Source organism: Mytilus trossulus, chromosome 5 (assembly GCF_036588685.1).
Source record: "Mytilus trossulus isolate FHL-02 chromosome 5, PNRI_Mtr1.1.1.hap1, whole genome shotgun sequence".
Classification (NCBI taxonomy): domain Eukaryota; kingdom Metazoa; phylum Mollusca; class Bivalvia; order Mytilida; family Mytilidae; genus Mytilus; species Mytilus trossulus.
This window is the reverse complement of record NC_086377.1, coordinates 7,692,424-7,705,023: the sequence shown is the minus strand read 5'-3', so window position 1 is coordinate 7,705,023 and position 12,600 is coordinate 7,692,424. Positions and strand designations below refer to the sequence as shown.

General features: G+C 30.8%; 1 protein-coding gene across 3 annotated transcripts; it reads left to right on the top strand.

Annotated features, from left to right (window-relative positions):
• The first annotated feature begins 7,516 nt into the window (after positions 1-7,516).
• On the top strand, positions 7,517-12,242 carry LOC134718494 (death-associated inhibitor of apoptosis 2-like). 3 transcript variants are annotated; one of them, XM_063581067.1, is made up of 5 exons: positions 7,517-7,653; positions 8,688-9,216; positions 10,241-10,419; positions 11,002-11,017; positions 11,848-12,242. In XM_063581067.1, exons 2-5 carry the CDS (start codon positions 8,751-8,753, stop codon positions 12,084-12,086), a joined length of 900 nt encoding a protein of 299 aa, XP_063437137.1. In that variant the 5' UTR covers positions 7,517-7,653; positions 8,688-8,750; the 3' UTR covers positions 12,087-12,242. The 3 variants fall into 3 exon arrangements, with proteins under 3 accessions (XP_063437137.1, XP_063437139.1, XP_063437138.1); XM_063581069.1 differs by having other exon boundaries at positions 7,552-7,653; positions 8,691-9,216; XM_063581068.1 differs by having other exon boundaries at positions 7,560-7,657.
• Positions 12,243-12,600: the final 358 nt, after the last annotated feature.

Sequence of the window (12,600 nt, the reverse complement as noted above, 5' to 3'; positions counted from 1 at the left end):
ATTTTTAATTATATGAGCTAGTTATAAAATAAAAATTATAAATGTATTAAACATAAATATAATCTAAATCTGTACATGAGTATGCCTAGTTTTTAGAAATTTCGTCTGCTCTGTAAATTTTATATGAAAATATTCTAGCATCTTAATATATTGATTCTAACATCCTTCGAATCAAACAGTTTTTATCTATTCCATTATCCCAATAATCTTTCATAAAATTTGTATTATCAATACTGAAAAACAGAATTTTCATAGAATCTGAATACCACATCATACATTTACAATGTTGATATCTCAGAGACGATAAAGTTGCCCTTACACTCATTACCAGTCTATAAATGTATAACATATTTATCAAATATATCGCAATTAAACCGAGAATTAAGGAATCGAGTACGACTACAGCCTTATAATATATACCACATATAACTTATAGAAAATAATTCATGATTCAGAATCAATAAATGTACATAAAAAGACACACAAAAATATACTAAAAAACGCCGGTAACAATTCAGGAGTATGACAATTTTTAACCATTTGTTTGAAGTATTTAAGCTTACGGTTTGATTTTATCTTGATTATGTTTTAAAGCACTTTCTATTTTGTATTTGTCTAGATGTATGGTATTTTTGCTATTTTACCTTTCATTGCAGTTCATGTATGTTTACTAGAAAGGTAAGTGTATGTCCTCTTGTTATTCTACAAGTCTAGCGAAGTGTGTTTGTTCCCTTTCTTTCAATGGTTATCTACGGGAAGGTGTACTCAATATGTATATTCCATAATAATTATAGCTTCCATACAAATACTTTATTTCAATAAGTGTGCTTATTCAAAATCGTTAAACATAATCAGTTAAAATGTTTAAAAAAGCCTTATATTTCTTTGATAGAGATGAATAGAGTATGCCATTGATGTATACTCTATTGATCACGGGTTTTCATCATAACAAAGATCGCGAATGTCGTATGTGTTTACGTGATTTTTTCAGAATGATATAACAATTCCAACTTGACTTATAAAAATAATGTTCCCATAGCTATTTGAGCGTTATGAACATTTCATAAAGATAATAGTCGTATAGTACTAAGTTTAACATGCTTATTGTAGATAATCATAAAAATAAAAGTTTTTCGCATACAATAAAATGATAGTTTTGACATTTTGAATTTGTTGTCCATGAAAACAAATGAACTTTAAATTTATGAACATAATAATTTGATAAAGTTCAAGGTTTATGATAACAATGTTTATTTTGATGACTTAAGTTCATAATCATAAAATTAGCCGGATACAAAACATAGAATTTTTAGGTACAATAAAATGAAATGACGAGAAAGAACGCCCGCATTGCTTGATAAGTTTTTATGTTTAGATTGTTGTTTTTTTCACGTCTGTCTATTGGATCAATGTCTTGATGACGGTTTTTACTAAAATGACTTTCTATGTGTGTTACATTTTAATGTTGTGTCGTTGTTCTCCACTTATATTTAATGCGTTTCCTTCAGTGTAAGTTGGTTACCCCGATTTTTTTTGTCCCTGGATTTATGAGTTTTAACAGCGGTATACTACTGTTGCCTTATCTATGTACTCAAAAATGAAAATATTAAAGAATAAAACAAGGCATTGGAATCTGATGTACAGTAGTAACCCTCCGTTTATGTAGTGTTTCTCGTGTCTCGTTTTTATATAGATAAGACTGTTGGTTTTCACGTTTGAAGGTACAAAATGTATACACAAATGGTCGGGTTATTGTCTTCTATGGTCAGCAAATAGTCAAAGGACATAAGAGCTACGGTTCCGCAGCTACCAATGACTTTGATAGTATCCGTCATAGTGTTTTTCGTATGAAATTATTCAAATCTTACCCAACAGTAACCTTATTTCATACAAAGCTATACTTATTTAAGAATTATACGAAGATCTCAAGCATTCCATCTTATGTAATACAGATATTATGAAATAGTTATATCAATTCAATTTTGCTACAATTCGAAGTTGTCTTCATAGGGTACAGGTAGTTTTTCACGTATATCTATAATACTAAAATAACGAGGTCTTATCTATCAGCCGTCATGGAGTAAAAACGACAAATCAAAGAATTCAACTTTATATATATATAGCTAATATAGGACAATGGTGCTGATTAAAAACTCCAGGCCCTTTTGTTTTTTACATAATTGATATTGCCAATAATGAACAAGTTCCGGGTCAAATCCGATACCGATACCAATATTATATTCACCTGTTACCTATTACCTTACTTGTAAGTTCCTCATCTTACAGGTGCACCACCAAACGGTGTTTTTAGGATTTTGCTAATTACACAGGTAATAATCACAGCGTTGACGCTACTTAATTCAATTATTGTCATATTGTTCCCTGTTGTAGTATTTTAAATACTATGACTTTCTAAGATGACAATACGAATACTAAAATCTGGACTTAAGATAAGGCGTTTATGTATGAAATTGAGATTGGAAATAGGTATTGAATCAAGGAGACAACAACCCGACCATAGAAAAAACAACAGCAGAAGGTCACCAACAGGTCTTCAATGTAACGAGAAAATTCCTGCACCCGAAGGAGTCCTTCAGCTGGCCCCTAAACAAATATATACTAGTTCAGTGATAATTACGAGAAAAAGGAATGTATGTTGATGAGCATGCATGATTTAATATTATTATGTTTGGTAGAGTAAGACTTTTTTTTGTTTCCCCAATTTCAATATTACGAGTAACAGTTATGTCTTAGTCTGCTTCACATGGAAAAAAAACCACAATCACAATGAAGAACTTAAGAGTCACCAAGTTCATTTTCGCTTTTTCATTATTCAAATATGATAAAATGAAAATCATTTTTAGTAATGAATCTGTTTTTGAATATTTTGTGTAATATTTCTGGCTCAGAATCAACCCTTCTCTAACACAGCTGATAGAAAAGCAGTAACAATCAAAGAACCAAACATGTCTCATAAGATAAACCATAACTCCTGTACCTACAAAAGAAACATGTACAGTGAAACCTGTTTAAACCGAACTTCTTCGGGACTTAGGATTTTGTAAGTTGTTGGTCGATGTTCGGTTTTATCAGGTTCACAACGCATATTATTTGATATTCGATGATTAAAAACATGTTTGGTTTAGACAGGTTTTCGGTTTATGCAGTATTTGGTTTAGTCAGGTTTCATACTATATATGAACTAGTTATATCAATTCAATTTTGCTACAATTCGAAGTTGTCTTCATAGGGTACAGGTAGTTTTTCACGTATATCTATAATACTAAAATAACGAGGTCTTATCTATCAGCCGTCATGGAGTAAAAACGACAAATCAAAGAATTCAACTTTATATATATATAGCTAATATAGGACAATGGTGCTGATTAAAACTCCAGGCCCTTTTGTTTTTTACATAATTGATATTGCCAATAATGAACAAGTTCCGGGTCAAATCCGATACCGATACCAATATTATATTCACCTGTTACCTATTACCTTACTTGTAAGTTCCTCATCTTACAGGCGCACCACCAAACGGTGTTTTTCTGATTTTGCTAATTACACAGGTAATAATCACAGCGTTGACGCTACTTAATTCAATTATTGTCATATTGTTCCCTGTTGTAGTATTTAAAATACTATGACTTTCTAAGATGACAATACGAATACTAAAATCTGGACTTAAGATAAGGCGTTTATGTATGAAATTGAGATTGGAAATGGGTAATGAATCAAGGAGACAACAACCCGACCATAGAAAAAACAACAGCAGAAGGTCACCAACAGGTCTTCAATGTAACGAGAAATTCCTGCACCCGAAGGAGTCCTTCAGCTGGCCCCTAAACAAATATATACTAGTTCAGTGATAATTACGAGAAAAAGGAATGTATGTTGATGAGCATGCATGATTTAATATTATTATGTTTGGTAGAGTAAGGCTTTTTTTTGTTTCCCCAATTTCAATATTACGAGTAACAGTTATGTCTTAGTCTGCTTCACATGGAAAAAAAACCACAATCACAATGAAGAACTTAAGAGTCACCAAGTTCATTTTCGCTTTTTCATTATTCAAATATGATAAAATGAAAATCATTTTTAGTAATGAATATGATTTTGAATATTTTGTGTAATATTTCTGGCTCAGAATCAACCCTTCTCTAACACAGCTGATAGAAAAGCAGTAACAATCAAAGAACCAAACATGTCTCATAAGATAAACGATAACTCCTGTACCTACAAAAGAAACATGTACAGTGAAACCTGTTTAAACCGAACTTCTTCGGGACTTAGGATTTTGTAAGTTGTTGGTCGATGTTCGGTTTTATCAGGTTCACAACGCATATTATTTGATATTCGATGATCAAAAACATGTTCGTTTTATACAGGTTTTCGGTTTATGCAGGATTTGGTTTAGTCAGGTTTCACTGTACTATATACTAATACGAAAAAAAGAACTTTGATAAAACGAAACGGAATAACAAATTGCAGTAACACAAAATATAGGCCTATTTACAGAGTGCTGGAAGTGACTAAAGTTTGGTCAAAAAAACTTCTTTCAATAAAATAACAAGATGTAGTATGATTGCCAATGAGAGAACTCTCTACAAGAGACCAAATGACACATATTTAAATCACTATAGGTCACATTCAATAATGAGTAAAACCCATAACAGATTTGTATTAGGGTTTCGGTTTTCGAATGCTTTGGATTCTAGCATCATTTACAAAAAATGTAAGGACTGTAATTGTTGACCTATGCATTTGATACAATGCAATAGGCAGAGTTATTATAGTTGTTAACACTATACATCAGGCAAAATGAAATATATTAAGAAAAACCAAGTAACACAGTGATGGGACAACTATATTATAAAAAATGTATATACTATGTACCCCCTTTTTTATTCAAAGACATATAATTGTCTAGGAACAATGCATAAAAGACAAAAACAAAAATGGGAAATATGAACCTCTCTTAGCGCGGAGGTGATATCAAGTCCGCTGAAACGTTGATAATATCCTATTCTACATGTAATTTTCGTCGTCTTACAACTCTATGATATGTTGATAAGCTATATTAGAGGTTGGTAATTTAAAAAACGTATCTGCCATATCATTTACGTTGACGTATAAGCAGCTGCATATTCATAACAAAAATATTATGTGAATAAATAAACTCATCATAGTTATCAGGACTAAATCCCGAGCTTAAGACTATTACACAAAATGGTTGCTCTTTAATTTTTATTTGTCTAATTGGATTCTACTACAAAAAGTCGAGCACCAACTTTAAATATTTGAGACGATGCTGATTTGCAAAGAACTCCTGCATGCTCTCGAAAAAGTGAGGAAGTGAGACGAATTTCGTACAAAATCGTTTGATAAAACTCATAAAAAAATGAACACAAAAAATGTTCTACTAATCATGTAAAAGCTATGAATATTGTGTATTTGGAATTTTATAAAAAAAAAAAAAAAAAAAAATGAGTAATAAATAAATGCATTGCTTTCATATGTAATATGAATACATTAATTTGTATTCAAGATTTACACTGAGCATCGCTTTATTCATTAAACAATAACTGGGGTTTTCGAGCGCCCATGATAGCACACAAACTAACGAGTCTACCTCATTCACTACTATCAAGCCTGTAAACTGTACTAATCTTAATATCAAAAGTCGGAAAACGTGTTCTAAAAAAATAGATATTTCCTTATTGGTTTCATGTGAATTTCACGTTAAACAAATATAACATACACCGGAGATTCACGTGAAAATTATATGAAATCATTGTATGTGAACTTAACGTATTCATAAGCTAATTTTACCTGAAAGTGATACAATTCCGAAAAAAAATAATACATGGGTATTATTAAGGAAAACAAATGTTTGCACAACGAAATGGGAGAAAACCTGATAACCAATAATATTTACCCTGTTTCTAAAGCCCAAAAAGATAAAATATGTAGATTCCGCATCGAAAGTATACCATACATCGAAACACACTTTTATAGATCTTCTTGAGAAGTTAACGAGTTATAACAAGACTTTATTCCACACTGTCATATAATCCTGACAAAAGATGCTTGTCTCTGATTTATAGTTAAACATGTTTAATATATCTTCAAAAATATGTTGGTCAATAACATTTTTTCAAATTGTGAAGCAATATCTATCACCTACATGTGCATGTGTACACATCGTAAGTGCATGCGTTTTATATCCATCTTCCCATGTAGTAAACGGAATTTAAATCATATAAAATTGCAGCAAACACATTCAAGACGTTTTCTAAAAATCAAGCCAGATACACTATATAAATAACACATAGCTCAGAGGGTGATAGAGCAGATTGGTACCCCGAGAAAACATTGTCAACTGCGGCGAAGCCAAGGTAGACAATGCTTTTTCAAGGGGTACCAATCTGCTCTATCACCCTCTCAGCTATGTGTTATTTAATTTATTATACTGAACATCCTACCATTTTTGTGTTTTTCAGATTAATTTTATTTCAAAAGTATTTTCTATGACGTCACGTACATAACAACGTTACGAGTGTTAGAAATAAACAACAAGATGTTTTTTTCTTTATTTTGACAGTTAAATAATAAAATTTGATCCAAAACGTAAAACTTAAGCATTGTATTCAACTACTTGATGTAAATTCAATCCATTGTCCTTTAAATTGTCGATTTTTGATTGGTTTAGACGAGAGAGTAACATTCAAAAAAATTGTCACCCTCTCAGCTATGTGATAGAGTAAAATGACACCCTTGTATTAGCCAATCAAAATATGGTATTTTAACGTGAAGTATAATAAAATTAAATACTAGCCTTAGAAATTAATCAGTTTTATATTTGCATTATTGAAAGTATATTCAAAATTGAAGCCCGAGATCACATGCTGTTTTTTGTATATCTGCAGATGGTATACGTCAACTTGAACGTATATGAAACTATTGATAGTATTTAAATGACCGACCTCTATTACAAAATATCAAAAATAAAGCAATAACATATGATGCACATACAATATTTCTCAAACGCCTGTAAGCGAAGACAAATGTTTTACACTGTTCATCTTAAATGTAAAAATGCTTAAACGCTTTACTAAATGCAGGACAGTGCCTTTTAAATAAGGGAAACACCAAAAAATATTATTGATAAATTGTTGTTCACGACAACTCGGATCACAAATAGGACGTATGCAACGTGGGTAAAAGAAATAACACCATCTATATTTTAATGTTGATTTCTCATTGACCTCGTTTATGTTCAGTATTACATGCAACCAATTGGTAAGTATCAGATATAATGAGGTCTGTATTAGGGTTCTATTGATATAGAAAGAGCTTATAATTGTAAATTTGAAAGATTGAAAACTAGCCATAATACATACACAATATAAGATCGACTCAATACTATATTCACACAGGTTCTACGTTAAACAAACGATTTATTTCCGTGTCATTTAAAACATTTACCACATGACTGTGCAAAGTTTGTAAATATCCGATAACACTTGATAATACGTTTTGATCACTTGACTGGTTTTAAATTATACAACGCACAATATCATTCGTTTAAATCGTACACACATAGATTCACTCGTCGTTTAAATAGATATGTGTAATGTTATAGCAACCATAGTAAGTATGTTATTTCATCAGTTTACAAATATTTAACAAATATCATCAGTTTTAATATGTACAACATGATTCATCATAGTATTAGTGTTGTTTGTTTATCAATAGATAAACAAGTTTATACCTGATAATAACTCAAAAGGCATGTAAGTGAGCAGTACATTTTAAACACGTTATTTCCGGAAATAAAAAAAGACAAATCCGGATAAGATATATGTTGTCGGAAAAGGTGATTATATCTGGTATTTTAACATCCCACACATACTTTTAAAAATTAATGTATATTTTTAGACATTGGAAAATATTGAAATCAGGCCAATGCAATCTTAAAACAATAATATACCGCTCTGCATTCTAATATGCCATTTGTTTGAGTATCTTTCGTAACGTCACAAGTAGTATGACAACGAATTAGCCCTTTTATCATTAGTTTATAATTTGTTAATCATGTATTCAAATTGGTACTATTTCATGTATTATACTCTAAAATATACCAAAAAGGAATTGCATTTATCGAATACTATATGATTTCAAACGTGTCCTTATTAAAGCTGATTTTATTTCTTCAAAGTTTGTGTGATAATCGTCGTGTATCATGAATCGTGCAAAACGTAAAATTAAATTGACAATATTTAAATTCAACCTTAGCATAATTCATCAATTTCTATTTTATATCAATTTCTTATTCAGATACGATAGTTTACTCTTCCATTAAATGACACACTACTATGTTATTATCGTATTACATTTTACAGTCTGTATGTAATGCATGACATTACAATATAGCCCTTACATGTAATGAAATACGTACTTACATTACATATCAAGTAAACAGTGTACTGATAAAACAGAATGTAAATCATGTTGCATATGTAATGCATATTTGCTTCGGGGTATTACGAATTTAAATATAAAACAATTATTCAACACTGTATAATTCTCTAATGTGATATTTGTATATTTGTTTATACAACGTAAATGTTAAAAATGCAATGATACAAATGTACATGCGTTTAAAATATATACATACATTTCAGTAGAGCATATTCTAATTACGAGATGTAAAAGGGCGCAAAATACACTCAGTAGTCTAAAATGTTATGATGGAAAGTGATGGTCAGTGCGTCCAGTGTAGCATTGGTGAACAAAAGACAAGGAAATATACATGTACTACAGACAGAACTATTTTAGGCGATGATTTAAGATCAAAATTATGTTGTAGTGGTAAATCGGAAAGTGTTAGTGTTTCAAATAATAACAGTAGCATACACTATGATCAAAATGGATATGCCGGTGCAGTTATGCCTGTCATACATCAACAACAAGAAACAGTGATACACAGTTATAACGAAAACCTGGCTCAGACAAATGATTTAATTCAGCAGAAACAACAATTACTGTTTACACGAACACAACATAGGGACAGAAATGAAAGCAGAAGTACAAAACATACAAAGTTCAGATCATACTCGAAATTTGATATCCGAGAACAATCCTTTATTGGTTGGACATCTACCAGTACTTTACCTATATGGATCTTTGCTAAGGCCGGCTTTTTTTACAAAGGTAAAGATACATTTCATTATTTATAGTATACATCACAATTACCATCTGTATGTTAAGGGCGGATTGCGCAGCAACAATATATCAATTTGTTATTGTTGGTACTTGTTTTGCTCTGAACTATTATATTCAATGTGTATTAGAAGTGGATTGTAATTGATGTCTATCTCTTGTCGTATTTTATTGTGGTCAAGGTTTTGTCTGTTTTCAATGACGGTTTTAAGTCTTAAACGGTATTTTTAATTGTATCGTCATCTGAAACGTCTAAACGATACAGTATTGAGTCACACATATACTGGCTACATTAAGACACAAATTCTGAAGTAGCGACACCATTTTGAGCCTGTGTTCGATTTATATGGATATCATGTTGGAAATTGAGTTGAGCATGGTTTAGATATGCTCATGTGTTTAACAATATGGAATATAAAGAAAATTATAAAAATACCTATTCAAGGAACAATTTGTACATTTACTGATTAGACGATCTCAGCCAATTGTTATAGTGGTATTTTTTTGTTCAGAATCTGTATTTGGAGTATCTTGATCACATGAAATGATCACATCGACAATCAGTCGTTGCAGAGATTGTCCAAGTCCTGGTATTTGTCAATTTATCTGTCTTGGCGTAACCGTTGTTTATGTCTCACATCTTTTTTCATTGCCATAATTGGTTAATTGTTGTTTGTATTCTTTTTCTAACGAGCAATTTATCGTTGCAAGGATACTTGTCGTAACTTAGATAAGATGCCATAAAGGATACCTTATGATTGAATGATAGCTATTTTACTATCAAATTTTTTAAATCAGTTTCAATTCATATGAAAGTTTTTTTTATGTGGCGAGTATACACGACATGTTTCTTTTTTCATATTGAATAAATCATTACCAATGTCGAATATTAAAACGACTTTTAAAAACAGTCATCCAATCAATGTATATTGATAAAAGTAGGAGAAACAAAAATTCAAATATCTTAAAATTTTCACATGAATATCAGATTTTTATCCTCTGTAAATGTATTCAGGATTTGCTGACATCGTTGCTTGTTTTGAGTGTGGTATAGTACATAGAAGATGGCAAAAAGACGATGATCCGGTCAAAATACATATTATGCTGCAACCAGAATGTCCGTATATAATGAATCTTGCAGGGGAAGGTATTCGATCATGTGAACAACTTCAAACATTCGAAAGTTGTGGTGAGGTAAGTTACAAGTTACCAGTGCCCTAGATTTGTCGATATTGGAAACAATCTGGCGTTTTCGTCTATCTTTGCTTGAAAAAGAAGAGTGTCAAAAAGAAACAACTTGGCATTTTTTTTGGCATTAAAATTGAAATATCTTGTTAACTTATCGGTGACCTATATGTTTTATTATTGTTTTCAAATATCCTGTACATAAACTAAATAACTGTAAAATTTAAGCGATTTCTGTAATTTCTCTCTTTTTTTCTTTCTATATTACATCTTTTTCTGCTATTAGTTCAACAGAAGAAAAGGACAATAACAAAAATTAATACTTCTTTCGGAGGCAAATTGTGAGCTTCTATTAAGAATATGATGAAGTTCATTTATAAAAAAAACATAACCAAATCCTATATTAGAAAAAATTATGAATATCAGCATGAGAGTGATATTTCCTATATCTAAGATACTTTACAAAGTTTTCAAATCTCAATTTTTATTTCCGTCAAGAAACTGTACATTACATTTATTTTTTCTATAGACGCCTTCCTAATTTGGAAAAAAATACGTACAATGTATATATAACGACTTATTCCATTTTAGAATATCGAAATGAATGGTAAGTAATTAATGAATTTCGTGTAGAACGATAATTGTAAATAGACGTTCACAAACACCAATAAGTTCTACTATTTCGAATTTATGAAATTTGAATTTGTTGTGGTATGTCATTTATCAAATATCAACAACAAAAAATCACATGCGCAGCCTAAAAATCTTTTATTTTTTTACAATACTCATTATGTGGAAGCGTACACTACTCAATTGATGTGGAGCGTACAAGACAATAACAATCACAACCAAGGAGTAAACAAAGACTCACGTTCTGCAGAGATTAAGAAATAATACAATACAGACCTCCTAGTCTACAGCATTTTAATCGTGTATAGAAATTAATTTGTCACAATAATATAGAACTGTTTATTCATACACATGTACGATCAAGAATCCGACTAAAACATGTAAAATGAGGCAATAATACAAAAAAGTGAAAAAGATTTGGTTTAACATATTGGTTAACTTTAACTTTTAAATGGGTATTGTTTTTTTATTGCTTTTTTAATAATGTAAATGTTTTTGATATCATCGTTTATCACTCAAGGGAAGAGTGTCAGAGTAGGATTGAACTATTTACATGTTGTAGACACATTTCTATGTACAAACTATTATTAAAACACCTAAATTTAAATCATAGTACTATGTTAAGAATATGGAGCAACCTTTCTTTTAAAAAAAAATAGTACCATCAAGGTTAACGTAAAAGAACAATATCGAGGTGCCATTTTTATAAATGACTATTCTGAACTTAGAAAATGCACGGAACAATGAACAAATTTAAAGGTTTCTATATTGTAAGAGTGAGTGATATACATTATTTCATTTCTTTAGATGTGTCAACAGAGCAAAATAACGTTGTAATTACGTCTTCATCTTCGAGCTCAGTAGAGTCAACAACAGACTCAAGACTGCAGTGCAAAGTTTGCCTGTCAAATCCACTGCAGATTACGATCCAACCTTGTGGTCATTTCGCCATGTGTGAACCCTGCTTCACTCGATTAAAATATGAAACGAACAAATGTCCTATTTGCAGAGTTCCAATAAAAAATGCAATTCGAACATATGTATGAACATTTCAGCGAATGGCAGACATTTTATATTTCTTGTGTAATACAATTATAAAAAGGATAACATTTGTTTATATCTTTGAACACCTTGAAATGAATAATACATATTTTGTCACGCTTATAAAGCCATTGATATTAAATCGCAGATAATTAACAGACTATTGTTTTCTTGCTCCTTTTTTCAATCTTTTTATACTCCTTGTTTGTTTTTTTGGCGACAAAAAAAGGATTACCCTTCATGTTATAACTACCACTAGGTCCATGCCTCTGCTGGTTGACTGATAGTCCTCGAGGGTATCTTCAGCCCTGTAGCCGGTACTGGTATAAGCATATGGAGTTTGTGTTATTAAAAGTTGATATTACAAAATGTTGGAAATTACTTAAAATCAAGAAATGTATCATACGCATCAAGCTTTTAATATTTGCCAGGCTTTGACTATACTTTTTGGTCCTTTTGGTCTGTAGATCTTCAATTGTTCAGCATTACTGAAGAGAGATTGATTGTCTAAATGGACAT

Excerpts from the sequence above, each read along its gene's own strand:
- LOC134718494 (XM_063581067.1), top strand. The coding sequence starts at position 8,751 with ATGATGGAAAGTGATGGTCAGTGCGTCCAGTGTAGCATTGGTGAACAA. Across the intron at positions 9,217-10,240 it reads GGCCGGCTTTTTTTACAAAG|GATTTGCTGACATCGTTGCT; the intron begins GTAAAGATACAT and ends AAATGTATTCAG.